This window comes from Eriocheir sinensis, chromosome 61 (assembly GCF_024679095.1).
Source record: "Eriocheir sinensis breed Jianghai 21 chromosome 61, ASM2467909v1, whole genome shotgun sequence".
In the NCBI taxonomy this organism is placed as follows: domain Eukaryota; kingdom Metazoa; phylum Arthropoda; class Malacostraca; order Decapoda; family Varunidae; genus Eriocheir; species Eriocheir sinensis.
In genome coordinates this window covers 5,860,465-5,879,309 of record NC_066569.1, presented here as the reverse complement: position 1 = coordinate 5,879,309, position 18,845 = coordinate 5,860,465, and the positions used below count along the sequence as shown (strand labels likewise).

Here is an 18,845-nt window from a genome sequence, read left to right as displayed (position 1 = left end):
TGTTATAGAAAAAAATAATCCCGTTTTCTTTTCTTTGCTATTATTTCTATGGGAGACGAAAATGAAAATGGATAAGCCTTTATTTTATTTATTTTTTTTTTTTTTTTGCTTTTTCTGCTTTCCGAGCCACACAAGAGAAAGGAAAAATCGTGCCATTCTTTATATTCCTCGATCGTCTGCGTCGTTTTTTTATCATTTCGTCGTTCACGGCAAAACACCAACGCGAGAGAAACATTGTAAGTAACCTAAGCCCGTTTTCTGTGTCTGCTGGAATGCGTTTTCTATGCTTTTTAACCTTGACTCTGATGAAAAAAATAATAACGCATCTTGCAGTAATTATATATTTTTTTCTCTATCTATTTTTCTATTGTATATATTTTTTCCTTTTTATTTATTTTGCACAAGGAATGTTAAGAAAATAATTAATTCAGTAATGCTTGTATAATTCTCTCTCTCTCTCTCTCTCTCTCTCTCTCTCTCTCTCTCTCTCTCTCTCTCTCTCTCTCTCTCTCTCTCTCTCTCTCTCTCTCTCTCTCTCTCTCTCTCTCTCTCTCTCTCTCTCTCTCTCTCTCTCTCTCTCTCTCTCTGCAGTAAATTATTAGTTTTTTTTTTCCTCCTTATTCTCCGCTGATGAATTGCATTAGTTCTCGCTCTTCTATCTAGATTTTGTTCTGAATTATTATTTTTTCAATTTTGTCTTTTTGTTTTTGTTTTCCGACGCTAATTATTCGTCTTCCTCATTCCTTGTTTATCAATTCTCGCTTTTTCTCGCTTTTTTTATCGATTATTGTTTTTATTTCTCCTTTCTTCTTTATCTATTATTTTCTTTTTCCTTTTTCTTGTTTATCAATTTTCGCTTTTTTGTTCTTTTTTTCTTTTACCAATTATCGTTTTCTTTTTTCTCTTTTCCCCAGTTATGATTTTTCTCGTTTTTCTTTTTTTTATTTATTTCAATTCTGACGCTGGTTTCCCGTTTTCTTTACTTAATGAACTCACGTTTTCCTTTATATTTTACTTATTTTCATCTTTAATCACTTTATTTTGTAACCTTGTCCCGTTACTTTTCTTTATAATTTTTTTTCTATTACTTCAATTTCTCGTTTTCTGTGAATGTTCTCGATTATTTATTTTACTCCCGTTTTCTATTCTTTCATTGGATAGCTCATTAATATTCCTTTTATTCTATTATTGTCATTATCATTATTATTATTATTACTTTCTTCTAAATCTGTGTATTATATTTATTTCGTTGCCTTCTTTAAATTATTTGCAATGCCTACTCTATTTTATTTTATTTTTACTTTTAATGCCAACACTCTACATATCTTTTTCATTAACTTTTTCCCATTTTTCTCTGTTTTAATGTAATGTGAAATATTATTTTTTTAATGTTGCATACTTATCTATCTCTAATTATTCGGAGTGATTTTTATCAATATATATGTTTCCCTTCTGCTTTTATGATTTTCTGTTTGGTAGTTTGATTGAGATATATTTCAAACTTTCTCGCTTTTTTTATAATTTGTGCAATCCATTTCTCTTGAAGCGTGCGTGCGTGCGTGTGTCTGTGTATTATTTTGAGTGATTTCTATGTATATATTTTTCCCTTTTTTCATTTGTTATTCTGTAATATATTTCCACTATTTTTTGTCTTCTTTTTTTGTGTGTGCCACTCATTTCTCTTGGAGCGTGCGTGCGTGTGTATGTATGTATGTTTTTTTTTTCAGTAATTTCCATCCATATATTTTTTACTATTTTTCTCAGGTATTTCCTTCAGTAATTTGCATCTATATATTTTTTCTTATTTTTCACTGGTATTTCCATCAGTAATTTGCATCTATATATTTTTTCTTATTTTTCACTGGTATTTCCATCAGTAATTTGCATCTATATATTTTTTCTTATTTTTCACTGGTATTTTCATTAGTAATTTGCATCTATATATTTTTTCTTATTTTTCACTGGTATTTTCATCAGTAATTTGCATCCATATATTTTTTTCCTATTTTTCTCTGGTATTTCCATCAGTAATTTGCATCTATACATTTTTTTTACTATTTTTCTCTGGTATTTTCACTTTTCTTTATTTTTTTTCTTTTGCAACTCATATTTCTTGAAGCGTGCGTGTGTGCGTGCGTGTGTCTGCCATTGCTCTCACCTTACATAACATCTGCACAACGTTGCCTCACACCTGGAGACACACTAATCACCTCTACCTGAGAAGACTACACTGTGCATGTCCTAGCCCCCTTAATTAACACCTGGATGGCTCGCACCTGTAGAAAACACCTGTAATTATGCCTTTTCCCTGGATGACCCACTTTGTTTACCTGTCCGTCTGTCTTTCTGTCTTTGTCTGTCTGTCTGTTACCCTTTCTTTCTCTTTATCATTATTTTCATCAATGTTTCCTTTTTTTGAACCCCTCTTCAATTTTCCTTTTGTTATCCTGTCTGTCTTTCTGTTTGTCTGTCTGTCTCTGTCTCTCTCTCCCTCTCTCTCATTTTCTCATTTTTCATTCATCTTCTCCTTTCTTCTTGTTCTTTTTCATCCCTTTTTTTTCTTTCCTTCTTCACTTTTGCTTTCCTTTCTTCTTTTTTTTTCTCATCATCTTTTTTTGCCCTACTTTCCTCTTTTTCTTCTCCCTCAATCTTTTCTTCTCTTCTCCTTTCCTCTTTTCCTTTTGCATCTTCTTTTTTTCGTTCCATCTTTGCTTTTGTCCTCCTCTCTCCTTTTTCTCCTTCATCTTCTCCTCCCTCCATCTTCTTTTTCTCTTATGTGACGTTTTTCTCCATCTATACTTTTCTTCCTTCATCTCCTAATTCCTCTTTCTTTGTACATGTTTTTTTTCTTCTCCTTCATTATTCCTACTGTTTATCCTTCCCTATCTACCCCTTCTTCTTCCTTCCTTCCTTCCTTCCTTCTTTAGCTTCTCTTCCTCTAGATATCTATTTATTCTTTTTCCTCATTATATCATTTTCCTTTTCTCCTTTTTTATCCATCCATTCTCCTTTCTTTTTTCTATTATCATCCCTTATGTCTACTCCTTCCTTCTCCTCCTCAGTACCTATCTACCTACCTACCTATCTACCTTCTCCTACTCCTCCTACACCTACTCCTACTATTACTACGACCCTTTCTACCTACCAATCTCCTCCTCCTCCTCCTCCTCCTCCTCCTCCTCCTCCTGAAAGACAAGACTATACAAGACAAAATACTTCTCCCTTTAAACAATGGACGCCTCTGCAATTTAAGGGGGTAAGGGGGAGCTTTTACCCCCCCTTAAATGCTCCCTTCTCTGCCCTTTAAGTCCCCATCCCCAACAACTAAGAGAAAAAGAAAAAAAAATACGTACACATTTCCCGTTCAAGCTGTGTACGTGAAACCTGCTGACACACACACACACACACACACACACATACACATAATAACCACAATCAATTTTATCTCCCATTCTCCCCTTTCTCTTCCTCTTCTCCTCCCTTCACTTCCCTTCACTTTCCCTTCTTTTCACTTAATCCCTACCCCTTCCCCTCCTCACCTTCCCCTCCCCTTCCCCTTCCACCTTGCCTCACCTGTTCGTAATGGGGCGTGTTAATTAAAGACAGGTAACTCCATTCTCTCAGGTAAATAATTAACTGAAAGAACGTATTGAAAGAGGTTTACAAAAGGTAGATTTTTTGTGTATTGGTTCCCCCCTCTCTCTCTCTCTCTCTCTCTCTCTCTCTCTCTCTCTCTCTCTCTCTCTCTCTCTCTCTCTCTCTCTCTCGTCTTGTTTCCTCGTATGCCCCCCTTTTCCTTCCTTCTTTCTTTCTTTCTTTCTTTCTATCTTTGGTTAATTTTTCGAGGCTAGGAACAATCATATCTCATTCCTCCTCCTCCTCCTCCTCCTCTTTCTCCTCCTCCTTCTTCTCTTCTTCCCTCTTCTCTCCTTCTCTCTCTCTCCCCTCTTTCTTCCCACACCCCAAAATAACCTTCTATTCTGTCTAATCTCGTCATTTTTTTCTTCTTCCTATTTCACTATCTCATTTTTTTCTCCTTTTTATCCTTCCTCCTCCTCTGCCAACTCGGTATCTTTTTCCAATGCCTTTTTGTATCTTTTTTTTCCTCCTCTCGTCTTCCTCCTCATCTTTCTCTTTTTCCTCCCATTCTTTTTCTTCTTGTTTCTCTGCCTTCTCATCCTCCTCCTTTTTCTCTTCCTCCTCCTCCTCCTCCTCCTCCTCTTTATGTGTCCCTAGAGAAGTGAAATCTATGTATTCCTCTGCCTCCCCTTCCCTCCCCTTAACCCTTTCCCCTTTAACTCCTCTTTCCCTTCCATCCTCTCCATCTTGTTCCTCTTCATCCCCTTCCTCTTTACTCTTGATTATGTGTCTTCCTCTACCTCCCCTTCTTCTTCCTCTTTTCCCCTTACCTTACCTCCCCTCCCCTACACCCCCCTTTCTCCCCACCCTTCCCCATTTTAAGGTAGATATGTATGCCTTAGAGTCCCTATTATAGTAGCTTCCTACCCAACCATTCCTTACCCATTACTTACCCTTTTCTTCAGTTCCCCATTCCCATTCCTTACCTATCCCATCCCTTTCCCATTTCCCTTCACTCACCTTTCCCATCCCATTCCTTACCTTTCCTATTTCTTTTCCTTCCCATCACTTACCCATTTCCTTCTCTCCCTTCCCTTCACTCACCTTTCCCATCCCATTCCTTACCTTTTCTATTTCTTTTCCTTCCCATCACTTACCCATTTCCTTCTCTCCCTTCCCTTCACTCACCTTTCCCATCCCATTCCTTACCTTTCCCATCACCTACCCCTTTCCTTCACCTCCTTCCCTTCACTCCCTCACCCTTCCCTCTTAGCACACTCTACCCTCTCCCTACCCCCCTCACCCCCTCACCCCCCATCCTTACACGCTACAAAACTTCTACATGTGCACTCTGACACACACACACACACACACACACACACACACACACACACACACACACCCCCACGGACACGGACTGAACAAGGCCAAACCACAACCAACAGGTGACTAAGGACGGAACAACCACCTCCACCACCTCCACCACTAACAAGTCCCGCCGCTCCGCCCGCCGCTCCGCACCGCCGCCGCGCCCCGACCCCACCCCGAAGCCTCCCGTGGAACCCATCAGGCCGGCGCAGTTTCTGGCTTGGCGAAAGGAGAAGAAGAAGATCGAGGGTGTCCTGGCGCGGCGGAAGAAGTCCATCGACACACTCCATCTCCTCAAGGACGACCTACTACGACTCCAGCAGCAAGATGACGAGGACTTATTCGAGGACCACCTCCCTCCACCTCCTCCACCTTACATCCCCGGCCCTCCCCCTCATCTCCTCCCGCCCCCTGCCCATCATCTTCAGCATCTGCATCACCAGGAGCAGGAGAGACAGCACCACCTCCAGCAGATGCATTACCAGCAAGAGAAAGAGAGATTCCGCCAGCAGGAGACTAGATATTCGGAGGGGGTGCAGGAGGAGGGGGGGTTGAGGATGGGGCTCGTGGGGTTCAATGAGAGGGTGATGGCAGAGGCGAGAGCGACCCAGAGACAGTACCAGATGGAGGGCTTTAAAACGTCCTCCCCGCGGTCCATGTCCCCAGTTCGACTCCCGCCTCCTTCAGCCTCGCCCCGTGCCGCCTCCCCCCTCACCATCCCCCATACCCACACCCACACCCATGAGAAGTCCCCCTGTCCCATGTGTGGCAACCCTGAATACTTGGAGTGACCTTGACCTGACTTTGACCTTGATTTGACCTGATTTTGACCGGTTTTTTTACCCTTTAAGTGATTTTCTTGAGATGACCTTTGTGTTTTGTTTTCGTTGTTGATTTTTTGGACCTGTTTTGAAGTTCGTTTGACCTTGACTGTGACCTTGAACTGTGACCCCCTCTCCCCTCCGCTCATCCTGACCTCATCCTCTGCTCCCCTTCCCTCCTCCTCCTCCTCCTCCTCCTCCTCTTCCTTCCCGTTTCCAAAGCCTGCATGACCTAACAGTGTGTTGTAGAGTAAATACTAAAAACTAATTGGAGTGTTTAGTCATCTTTATTATTAGCGAGCGGCGTGTAAATAGATACCCGGCACCTCGTTTTCTCCCGTAGTCACGTTTTCTTTTTGTTTAGTCTCCCCGAAACTTGTTTTAGGCGATACTATGATAAAAAAATAGAGAGTTGGGTATGTCCTGTTTGTACGCGTTGGTCCAAATTGTACGCACGTCAGGAGTGAACTGTTAGAACAAGCCCGAAGAAGGAGAAACAGAACGCCAACAAATATGACTAAGAAGAACAAGAATATGATGATGATTGTGATGAATAAGAACAAAAAGAACAACAATAACAACAGCAAGATGAAGAAATATAAAAAAAATTGATTACTATTATTACAACATGAGCACAAAAAAACAAGAACAAAAACAAAAGAAAAAGAAGAAAATGAAGAAAAGAACAAGAACGAGAAAAACTAAAGAAAGAAAAATGAGTTGAAATGTAAAGACAGAAGAACAATAACAAGAAAATTAACAAAAAAGAACAAAAATACAAACAAGAAAAAGAACAAAAAAAAAAAGAAAACTGAAAAAAATGAGTTAAAGTGTAAAGATAAAAGAACAGTGAAAAGAAAATTAACAAAAGCGAACAACACAAACAAGAAAAAGAGGAGGAGCAAAAAAAAACTATAAAATAAATGACAAAGTACAAACAATCAATCAAAACTTTCCCAAAGAAACAAATAAACAGTCTTCCTTTTTTAACATACAGATGATTTGACAAGTTAACTAAATACTGCTCGATTTTCCTAAGATTCATTAATGACCACGCTGCTAATTAGAAACGTGTATATAAACAACCTAACATACCTACCCTAATAATAATAATAATAATAATAATAATAATAATAATAATAATAATAATAATAATAACGAAAACAAAAATAACATAGTCCGCCTGTTATACCCCAAGCTTTCCCTTCGCCACTTCCCATTTTCCCTTGTTACCGTTTTCTATTGATAGCACAGAAAACGCTACATGCCGATTGAAAAGAAAACGGCACGAATTAGTCTTCCCATTTTCTCTTGACCATAAACAAAACAAAGAAAACGCTGCGTGGTATAATCTTCCCATTTTCTCTAGACCATAAACTAAAGAAAACGCTGCGTCATGCCGGCTTCCCGTTTTCTTTAGGCGATAAACAGAACACGAAGCACGGCGCTGAGTTCCCGTTTTCCTCAGCCCGATCACGTGACCTCTTAGGCTGGTGGGTGAGTGGAGTACTTCTTGAGACGAACGAAAACGACCTTCAAACGACCAATGTCCCGTTTTCTTTCCTCTTGTGACGTCAAACTCGAGTCCGGATTAACGAGAAATGGAACAAAGAATGAAGAATGGTTCGATAACAAAAAAAAAAAGGCGCAAGGTAGATTTTACGAGGGAAATAAGGCCTGAATAGTTTGATAAAGAAACACATTAACAAAAATTCGAGGTTAGATTTGAGGACGACGCATGAAGAAGTTTGAAGAGACAGGAGAGGGCAGAAATAATCCCTGAATAGTTTGATAAGACACACACACAAAGAAATATACGAGCCAGGTTTGCGGACAGAAATAACGCCTGAGGAATAGTTTGTAAAGACACACACACAAAGAAAATACACGAGGCAGGTTTGCGGACAGAGATAACGCCTGAGGAATAGTTTGATAAGACACACACCCAAAGAAAATACACGAGGCAGGTTTGCGGACAGAGATAACGCCTGAGGAATAGTTTGATAAGATACACACCCAAAGAAAATACACGAGCCAGGTTTGCGGACAGAGATAACGCCTGAGGAATAGTTTGATAAGACACACACCCAAAGAAAATACACGAGGCAGGTTTGCGGACAGAGATAACGCCTGAGGAATAGTTTGAAAAGACACAAAATAATATAGACACACGAAGTAGGTTATGAGAAGGGAAAGAGCATCTGAGGGTTCGTTTCTATGGCGACAGATGTTTGAGATGCTTCTTTTATATACAGTCTTGTGTATACCCCCCTTTGTCAGGCTCCTTTGCCGCAGAATTAAATTAAAGAACTTATGTAGAAAAATAAGTATGTAGAAATATGTAGAATAATATTTTTAGACGTACAATAAACAGTGGTACAGAATTGTTGGACAGCAGACGCCAGTAAAATATGAATGAGGATTAGTTTCAAAACGGAACACAAAACATAAGGACGAACGCCGGTTTAATTTAAAGAGAAACTAAACAGATTGAAAAATAAAAATAACCGACTTAAGAAGATAAATTAAACGTATTACAAATGAACAATTGTTCGATAAATGAAACTAACAAGAAAATATTAAAAAAGTATGGAAACTTAATATGAGAAGCTAAACAAAATAGGAATGAAGAATAAGTTTAAATACGGAAACTAATTAAAAGCATTAAAGATAGTTTCAAAAAGGGCAGGTAAAATATATGATGAAATACAACAACAACAAAAAGCTAAATAAGAGAAAAAATAAACAGAGCATAATTTCAATAGAGCAATTAAAGAAAAATAAAGACATTCCCTATACAAGTTGAAAATCCCTTATCCAAAATTCCTGGGACCAAGTGTTGCGGATTTCGGATGTTTTCGGATCAAAATAAGAAAATACAGATAAAAGAAAATTATAATAGTTACTGTTAATTTCGCACCTAATGTTCAATCCGTTTTCGTTTGGTTAGAATTATACCGTTAACCTATGAGTAAATAAACAACTATTATCATCAATCAACCAATCAATCAATCAATCACATAGTCCAATAAAAAAATAAGTCATCAAATAAGTAAATAAATAAAATGACGTTTGAGAAATTACCTTGAACTTAGAACGAACAAAAAAAAGACAGCAAAAACAACAACAATAACACTCACCAACCTCTCGACACATAGAAGAACAGAAGGAAGAAGAAGAAGAACAACAATAATAAGAACAAGAACAGGAAGAACAAGAAGAAAAGAAATGGAAAAAGAATGAAAGAATGAAACAACGAAAAGAAGATGATCAGGATAAAGAAAGAATAAGAAGATAAGAGAACAAGAAGAAAAAGAACAAGAAGAACAAGAACAGGAAGAACAAGAAGAAAATAAAAATGGAAAAAGAATGAAAGAATGAAACAACGAAAAGAAGATGATCAGGATAAAGAAAGAATAAGAGAATATAAAAGAACAAGAAGAAAAAGAACAAGAACAACAAGAACAGGAAGAACAAGAAGAAAAGAAATGGAAAAAGAATGAAAGAATGAAACAACGAAAAGAAGATGATCAGGATAAAGAAAGAATAAGAAGAAGAAGATAAAAGAAGAAGAAAGAAGAATCAAAACAAGAAGAATATAATAACCACACTAATGATGATGATAAGAAGAAGAAAGATCAATAATAAAAAGAAAAAGAAGAAGAAAACCTACGAACATTAAGAAGAAGAAGAAGAAACAAAAGATAACAATGACACCAATAATAATAATAATAATAATAATAATAATAATAATAATAATAATAATAATAATAATAATAATAATAATAATAATAATAATAAACCAAGACCACCACCACCACCACCACCACCACCACCACCAACAACAACAACAACAACAACAACAACAACAACAACAACAACAACAACAACAACAAGCAAGATTCAACCCCCTTACCAACCCAACCAAAAAAGAGAAAAAAAAAGAAAAAAAAAAAAGCGTTCTACATTAGCCCAACAATAGTCAAATCTTTTCCAAATAGTTTCCATGTCACCTGAGAACAACAAAAACAACAAGTGCACGATTTACCTGTTTACCTGTCCCCGTAGATGTTAATTAGCGGAAGATTAACGCTAGTATTACCTGTAGTTAAGGTGTGCTAGGGGGCGTAACATGTTGAGACTTGTTTGTAGAATTGACGTGTAGAAAGGGGGAGAGAGAAGGGGGTGGAAAGAGAGAGAGAGAGAGAGAGAGAGAGAGAGAGAGAGAGAGAGAGAGAGAGAGAGAGAGAGAGAGAGAGAGAGAGAGAGAGAGAGTATATTATGAAAGAAAAAGAAGACAAAGAAGAATAAGACAATGCAAAAAGAAGAAAAAGACAAGAAGACAGAAGAAGAAAAAACAAGACCAAGAAAATAAGAAAAACAAGAAAAACAAGAAAGAAAAAAACAAGACTTGCTGATGTGTAGGTTTGTGTGTGTGTGTGTGTGTGTGTGTGTGTGTGTGTGTGTGTGTGTGTGTGTGTGTGTGTGTGTGTGTGTGTGTGTGTGTGTACGTAATTAGAAGAGGTGACTGATTATTGCAGGGTCATTTAATGTTTGTTTGTTTGTTTGTTTGTTTCCAAGGTTGACAGTTTTTTTTTTTTGTCGTTAATTAGTTACATTTCACACTTTTTTTTTTTTTTTTACTTTTTTCTTTCACTTTCATATTAATTCATTTTTTTTTTCTTCTTAATTTCTTCTTCTTTCTTTCCTTCCTTTATTCATCCATCCACATTTCTTTTACTTCATTCATTTATTTACTCAACTTTTCTGATTTCATTTTCATTCACTTCTTTCCTTCTTGTTCTTCTTCATTCCCTTTCTTTCCTTTCTTTAATCATTCATTCACACTTCTTTTATTTCATTCATCCATTCACTCATTTGTTCTTCCTTTCATCCTTCTTTTCTTCCCTCCTTCATTCACTTTTTCTTTTCTTTATTCTCTCATTCATTCTTTCCTTCAGGTCTCTCTCTCTTTCTCTCTCACTCACTCTCTCTCTCTCTCTCTTTCTCTCTCATCCCCCCTGTCTCTCTCTCTCACCCCATTCTCTCCACTCCTCTCTTCACTCCTTTTCCCTCTCATCATAACCATCCCCTATTCTTCCCCTTTCTAACCTACTCTCTCCTTCCCCACCATTCCCCATCATCTCACCCCTCCCCCTATTCCCCTATTACAGCGAATCCCAATGGTGCACGAGAGGCGGAGGTTCACGGATGTCATGGATGAGGAGATTGAGGAGGAGCGGAGGAAGAGGACGATGATAGACAGACAGACCGCGGGCTTCATCAGAGGGCGGATGGAGAGTTGCGCCTTGGACCTTCCCCGACGAGGCAAATATGAGGTAAGGAGGAGGAGGAGGAGGAAGGGGAGGAGGAGGAGGAGAGGAAGGAGGGAAGGGTAAAAAAAGAGGATGATTGGGAAAAGATAGCATGAGGAAAAGAGGAAGAGGAGGAGGAGGAGGAGGAGAGGAAGGAGGGAAGGGTAAAAAAAGAGGTGATTGGGAAAAGATAGATGAGGAAAAGAGGAAGAGGAGGAGGAGGAGAGAAAAGACAAAAGTTATCAATAGTGGAGGGAAGAATGGGGTGGAATTGAAGATGATGATGATGATGACAGTGTAGGAAAGAATACAATGACCTCTCTTTCGGCCACCTCTTTGGATTCTTTTTGTGAGCAGCGAGTAGCGGGCTTTTTTTATTATTGTTTACTTTTTATTGTGCCCTTGAGCTGTCTCCTTTGTTGTATAAAAAAAAAAACTCAACCAACCAACCTCCCTACCCCTACCCCCTATAACCCCCACCTCCCATCTTTCCCCTCTTCCCCAGTACACCACACATCTATCCCTGACGGAGAGGACGCGGGTGGTGCGGGAGGGTGGAACGTCCAACACGGCGCCCTTCCTACGCGAGAAGCCGCCCACCACGGCCATCGCTGCGGGCTGCAAGGCGGAGGTGACGGCTGTGGCTTCAGGAGTGCCCGAGCCCGTCATTCAGTGGTTCAAGTAAGTGGAAGGGGGAGGAGAGGGGATAGGGAGGACGGGTGATGAGAAATGGGCAAGTAAGTGGGGAAGGAGGAGGAGGAGGGAGGGATAGGTGGGTGGGAGGAGGAGGAAGAGGAATGAAAGAGGAAAGGGTAAAGAAAACGAGAGGATAACTGAAAGGAGGAACATGAGGCAAGGAGGAGGAGGAGGAGGAGGAGAAGGAGGGAAAAAGATGTTGACGATGAGAATGCCAAGGAAGACAAGTAGGAGGAGGAGGAGGAGGAGGAAGGAAAGAGAAACTGGGTAAAGGAAACGAGAGGCTAACTGAGAGAAAGGTAAAAACATGAGGTAAAGAAGAGGAGGAGGAGGAGGAGGAGGAGGAGAGAAAAACATATTGAAGATAAGAATGCTAAGGAAGAGGGTGAGAGGGGTGAGAGGGGTGAGGGGGGTATAAGAGAGATTTGAAGGATTGGAGTGATCAGGGGTGAGGAGTTGGGGTGAAAGGGATGGGGGGTGAATGAGGGAAAATGAAGGGGAGAAGGAAGGGAAGGAAGGGAAATGAGATGGTGAGTTAGGGAGGGATGAGGAAGAGGGGAAGGAAGGGGTAGGAAGAGGAGGGGAGAATGGAAGGGAAGGGGAGGGATGGGGGTGGTGAATCAGAGTGTTGGACGGACTAGGGAAAGAGGAGGAAGGAGGGGAAGGGAAGGAAAGGAAGGGGAGGGGAGAATGGAAGGGAAGGGGAAAGGAGGAGGAGGTGTATGCATGGAAAGAAAGAATAGGGGGAGTGTGGGGTGTGTATGTATCTATGTATGTATGTATGTATGTATGTATGTATGTATGTATGAAAAAGTGCATGGACAGAAAGAAGGGAGAGAGGGAGTCTGTGGTATGTATGTATGTATGTATGTATGTATGTATGTATGTATGTAAGTATGAAAAACTGCATCATTCGAAAATCCCTCATGCAAAACTAACCTCATATTCCCCTTTCCTTTTCCCCTTACCCCCCCCCCCCCCCTGACACCCTTCCCCCCTGTCCCCCATAGAAACGAAGTCCCCATAGGCTCAGACAACCCCAGGATCACCATCACCACCAAGGGCAGCCGTTCAACCCTCACCTTCACCACCTGCAAGGACTTCGACGCCGGTGTATACAAGGTCGTGGCGAGGAACGAGGCAGGGGAAGCGAGCCACAAGTTCAGACTCGTTCAAGGTCAGTTCCCCGGCCCCTGCGAGACCCCCCAGGTGACCCAAGTGGGGGAGACGGAAATGTTCATCCGCTGGAAGGCCCCCGTGGATGATGGCGGGGCAAGGATTCTGTGCTACAAGCTGGAGATGAAGCCATGTGGTGAGTGGTGCTGATGGGTGAAGGGGAGAGAAGGGATGGGTGAGGGATGGGTAAGGAAGGGAAGGCTGGGAAGGAGAGAGCGTTAAGAGGGAAGGGGATGAAAGGAAAGAATGGGTGAGGAAGGGAAAGATGGTCAAGTGTGGTGGGTGTGTTTTGGTTTAAATGAGGGGTGAAGGAAGGGTAGAGAAGGGTAGGGAAGGGAGGGAAGGGAAGGGAAGGGAAGGGAAGGGTAGGGTAGGGTAAGGAAGGGAAGAGAAGGGAAGGGAAGGAAAGGAAAGGAAAGGGAAGGGAAGGGAAGGGAAGGGTAGAGAAAGGAAAGGAAGGGTAGAGTAGGGAAGGGAAAGGTGGGGTAGGGAAGGGAAGGGAAGAAACGGGAAAGGTGAGGAAGAGAAAGATGAGGAAGTGTGGTGAGTGAGTTTTGGTGTAGATGACGGTGAAGGAATGGCAGTGAAGTGAGGTGAAGTGAGAGAAGGGAAGGGTTGTTGAGAGTGAAAAAGCAAGCTGGAGATGAAGCCAATTAACACACATCCCATCTCAATCTGTCTCTGGGCTCCATGTCTCAAAGCGCTACCCAGACCACAAGTAGACCTACATTGCACTTAATAATTCTCATATGAAAGCCGTCTTATATTCCTGATCCCGTTATTACAAAGGCAAGAGGCATCAACACGTAGCAATCATGCCAGAGGGGAATAACAACATTTCTGAGAGACCACAGCTGGGAGGAGAGTGAATTAATAGGGTATCTAATCCAACTCCTCCAGGGCTGAGATACGACTAAAGGTGGATTTCCTGGAAAGGCGAAGAATGGCAGGGATGATGAAAGATGTTTATTAGGTATACGAAGGGTGTTAACAAGTGTGAGTGAATTCAATAGGGTATCTAATCCAACTCCTCCAGGGCTGAGATACGACTAAAGGTGGATTTCCTGGGAAGGCGAAGAGTGGCAGGGATGATGAAAGAGGTTTGTAGGGTAGACGAGGGGTGTTAATAAGGGGATATGTTATTAAGTTCGGTTTTCCCATCTCCTTCTCCTTTCACCGTAGTTTGCCCTCCTTCTCCCTTCCTTCAACATATTGCAAGCTACCTTTTTCCTTATATTCCCTCCTCCCCTTCCTCTCTCCTCCTCTCCTTATCCCATATTCACACTTTTTAACAACCTAACTACCTAACTACTTAATTACCTAACCTCATTCTCCTTCCCTCACACATCAGCTTTTTCCTTACTAATATCCCTCCTTTGCCTCTCCTCTCTTTCTCTTCCTCTCCTTCTCCTACACTCACTCACACTAACTAATTAACTGCCTAACTACCTAATTACCTAACCTCATTCTCCTTCCCTCACACGTATGACAAATCACCTTTTTCCTTACTAATATTTCCCTCTTCTCCCTCCTCTCTCTTCCTCTCATTAGCCTATTCACACTTCTTACTATCTAACTACCTAACTATCTAATTACCTACCCCCATTCTCCTTCCCTCACACATACGGCGAATCACCTTTTTCCTTACTAATATCCCTCCTTTGCCTCTCCTCTCTTCCTCTCCTTCTCCTACACTCACTCACACCTCTAACTACTTAACTACCTAACTACCTAATTACCAAACTAACTGTCGAAATACCTCAATGACACACTGCCAGTCTACTTACCTACCCACCCACCCACCAAAACAACTGTCAGACAAGCTAGCTGTGCAATGATCTCCAATTACCTATCAAACTATCAATCAGACTAATTAACAAACTACCTGTCTCTCTAACCACCTAACAACCTTTCTGTCTATCCACCTTACCACCTGTATCTCTAACTAAACTATCTGCCTAACCACTGAATGACCTACCAACCACCTAACTACCTAACTCTAAAAACCTAACCACATTTTATACAACCCTTAACCTCCTGTGTCTCTAACAACCCAACTAGCTGTCTGTCTAACCACCTAACTACCATTCTCTACAACTACTTAACTACCTGAATCTCTAACAACCTAGCCACCTAACGATCTATCTACCTAACTGTCTGTCTAACCACCAAACAGCCTTTCCCTACAACCACTTAACTTCCTAAATCTCTAACAACCTAACCACCTAACGATCTATCTACCTAACTGTCTGTCTAACCACCAAACAGCCTTTCCCTACAACCACTTAACTACCTGAATCTCTAACAACCAAACCACCTAACGATCTATCTACCTAACTGTCTGTCTAACCACCAAACTACCTTCTTCTACAACCACTTAACTACCTGAATCTCTAACAACCTAACCACCTAACGATCTATCCACCTTCTTAACCAGCTGTCCCCCTCCCTGCAGGTGCAACGGAGTGGAGCAGCGTGGCCGACAGCATCGAGTATGAATTCTACCACCTGACCAAACTGTCTCAGGACTCCACCTACTTCTTCCGCGTCACTGCAAAGAACTTCCTGGGCTGGGGAGATGTGTCGCCCTCCAGCGTGGCCGTCAAGACCCATGCTACTGGTAAGTGGGGGGGGGATGAGAGGGGAGAAGTGGGATTGAGGGGAAGGTAAGCTGTTGGAGAAAGGTATAAGGGAGGGGAAGGAAAAGTGAGTAAGGGGAAGTGAGGAGTGGTGAGGAGAGGGAGAGGAGGGAAGAGGGAGGGGGAGAGAGAGGTGAGTGGAAGGGAGTAAGGGGAGAAAGGTACGAAAGGAGGGGAAAGTGAGTGGGGATAAGGGGAAGTGAGGGGTGTGAGAAGGGTGTGGGGAGTTGATAGGGGAAGGGGGTAAAGTGGGGAGAAGATGAAAGGGGAGAGGGGAAGAATGAGGAGGAGTGTGGGGAGGTGAATGAAGGGGCATGAAGGGGTGATGAAGGGGAAGTGAAGGTGATAAGAGGGGAGGAGGAGGGAAGGGGAGAAGAGGAAGGGGGAGAGAGGAAGAATGAGGAGGAGTAAGGAGAAGTGAATGAAGGGATATGAAGGGGAGTTGACAGGGAAGGGGGTGAAGGGGGGTAGAGAAGAAGGGAAGAGGGGAGAGATGAAAGGGTCTTGTGGTGGTTGCCTATCTATCTATCTATCTACCTATCAGTATCCCCCTTTCAACCAACCTACCTACCAATTTACCTACCGACCACAACCTTCTCTTCTACTTCCCTCCCTACCTGGCTCTCCCACTAATTACCTTCCCTTCTCAGGTGTGACAGGTAGCCGCAAGGTGGAGGTGCCGCCCGGCCTGATGCACCTACAAAGGGAGCGAGAGGGCGGCAGGACCATCCCTCAGTGGGCCGACAAGAAGGACCTGGACTACTCAAAGGAACTGGAGCCCGTCAAGTTGAAGACTGGGGAGAACGCGGAGTTACAGGTGTGTGGGGTGGGGGGGTGGGGGGGGGGGGTAGGAAGGAGGGGCATGTGTGTGCGTGACAGAAAATGAAAGAAGTGGACAGACATAGAGAGAAAAAAGTAAAACAAAAAAAACGGACTATAAAAGAAAAAAGAACGAAAGAAAGAATAAAAATAGAAAAAAAGCTATAGAGAAAAGTATGAAAACAAAATAGAAAACGGGATATAAAATTGACTGCATGTATGTGTGTGTGTGTGTGTGTGTGTGTGTGTGTGTGTGTGTGTGTGTGTGTGTGTGTGTGTTGTATAAGGAGATGAAGAGAAGACGCAGAAAACATATTATTAGGAAAGATAAGGAGGAAAGAAATTAATGTGATATAGTGCAAATGTGGTGTCAGGAGTGTGTTTGTGTTTGTGTGTGTGTGTGTGTGTGTGTGTGTGTGTGTGTGTGTGTGTGTGTGTGTGTGTGTGTGTGTTATGAAGACAGACATGTGGAAGGAGAAATACATACACACATACGTACACAGACCGACACACACATACATACATGCAAGATGAAACAGACAGACAGACAGACAGACAAAACAAAAGACAGACAAACATACAGCCACACAACCAGAGACACAAACCCAAAACAAACACACCACACAACAAACATGCAATAAAAACAAACAAGGATACCAAAAAATAAATAAAACTTCAACACAAAAACAACCAAAACAGCGAATCAACAAACACCACGATCCTTCGACCCAAAACAAACACTAAAAAAAACACAAATCAAACCAAAAAAAAGAAAAAAAAACATCCTACACCCCCCTTAAACCCACATCACAACCACCCCTACACACACACACACACACACACACACACACACACACACACACACACACACACACACAGATAGACCCAAAACAAACACAACCACAAACACAAACACCAACCAGACACCCAATCACCCCAACCCATCCTAAACCCCCCAAAATCAACCCCCCACTCCCCTCCTTTCACCCCATTTCCACAGGTGAGAAAATACAACCCGGTGGCAGAGATCTCAAGGGGACGGTTCGGGACGGTCGCCAAGTGTCTGCGCAGCGACGATACGCGAGTCTTTGTACTGAAGGTGATGCAGACGGCGGGACGGGAGGCGGAGGTGCAACACGAGTTTGAGGCGCACAACAGTCTGAGGCACGAGAGGATTGTCCAGCTGTTTGAAGCCTATAGGTAAGATGATGATGGTGGTGGTGGTGGTGGTTGCAGGTGTGTAGAGGAAGATGAAGAGGTAATTATTAGTGTTAGGTAAGGAAGTATAGATTCGAAGGAAGTAAAATGTTCAAGGAAAAGAGTGTAAAAGATGAATTTGAAGGGAAACAAAGGTGTGACGATTGGTGTTAGGTAAGGAAAGGTAAAGTTGAGGGAAGTATAGATGTAAGGAAAAGTAAAATGTTCAAGGAAAAGAGAGTGTAAAAGATGAATTTGAAGGGAAACAAAGGTGTGATGATTGGTGTTAGGTAAGGAAAGGTAAAGATGAGGGAAGTATAGATTCGAGGGGAGTAAACTGTTACAGGAAAAGAAAGTGTAGAAGGTGAATTAGAAGGGTAAAAACGTGTGTGTGTTTTTGTGTTAGTGTTGATAGGTGTTAGGTAAGGAAAGGTAGAGGATAGGGAAGTATAGATATATAAGGGAAAGGATATTGAAAGGTGTAGGTCTGAAAGGGAAAATAGAGGGAAATAGTGTTTGATATGCAAGTTGGGTTAGGTGTGTGTCTCTGTGTGTTATATGTTGATAGTGTTAGGTAAGGAAAAATAGAGGATAGGAGGTTAATTAACGGTTTGGGGACAGGTGTGAAAAAAGTGAGATTGAAAAAAGGGGGAAGGAAAGGTGAGATCATGTGTGTGTGTGTGTGTGTGTGTGTGTGTGTGTGTGTGTGTGTGTGTGTGTGTGTGTGTGTGTGTGTGTGTGTGTGTGTGTGTGTGTGTGGAAAAAGCGGTGATCAAAGACAATGGGAGAGATGAAAAATGGAAACAGGTATAAAAAAAGTAGAAAAAAGTAGAAAAAAAAGCTAAGAGGCTTCCAGTGTCCTTACGTGTTAATTACAGGTGGCGTAACAAAAGATCTTAATTGAAGGTCAGGTGGACAGGTAAGAAAAAAAATGTAAAAAAAATATACGAGAAACAACGCAGGTATACTAATTAGCTAGCCCAGGTAACGCATAGGTGTGCAGAGGTAGGGATAGGTCGGGAAACAGGAAATATGAAGGGAAAAAAAGGGGGGGGGGGGGAGGAGAAGCTGTAGGTGTGCTTATAATGGTCTCCCGGCAACGCAGAGGGGAGTGGACAGGTAGAGACGGTAATTAGTGACGTGGAGGTCAAACAACAAACAATTAATAATGCTCTTTTTGTGTCTGTGTCTGTCTGTCTGTCTGTCTGTGTGTCAATCTATCTACTTCTCTTTTC

The 18,845-nt window shown here is 41.7% G+C and overlaps 1 protein-coding gene and 1 long non-coding RNA gene across 7 annotated transcripts in view; both read left to right on the top strand.

The window, feature by feature from the left end:
* LOC126986248 (obscurin-like) overlaps positions 1-18,845 on the top strand; it is a 269,280-nt gene that overhangs the window by 238,762 nt on the left and 11,673 nt on the right. For all 6 annotated transcript variants that reach the window (XM_050842223.1, XM_050842222.1, XM_050842220.1 and 3 more), the window contains 6 exons: positions 10,943-11,107; positions 11,589-11,764; positions 12,790-13,091; positions 15,411-15,575; positions 16,245-16,411; positions 17,414-17,613. In XM_050842223.1, the coding sequence (XP_050698180.1) occupies positions 10,943-11,107; positions 11,589-11,764; positions 12,790-13,091; positions 15,411-15,575; positions 16,245-16,411; positions 17,414-17,613 (1,175 nt within the window). The remainder of the gene's footprint in view (positions 1-10,942; positions 11,108-11,588; positions 11,765-12,789; positions 13,092-15,410; positions 15,576-16,244; positions 16,412-17,413; positions 17,614-18,845) is intronic.
* LOC126986250 (uncharacterized) lies at positions 4,951-10,038 on the top strand. The gene is made up of 2 exons (XR_007739451.1): positions 4,951-7,593; positions 7,665-10,038. It is a non-coding gene; the product is annotated as an uncharacterized LOC126986250 (long non-coding RNA).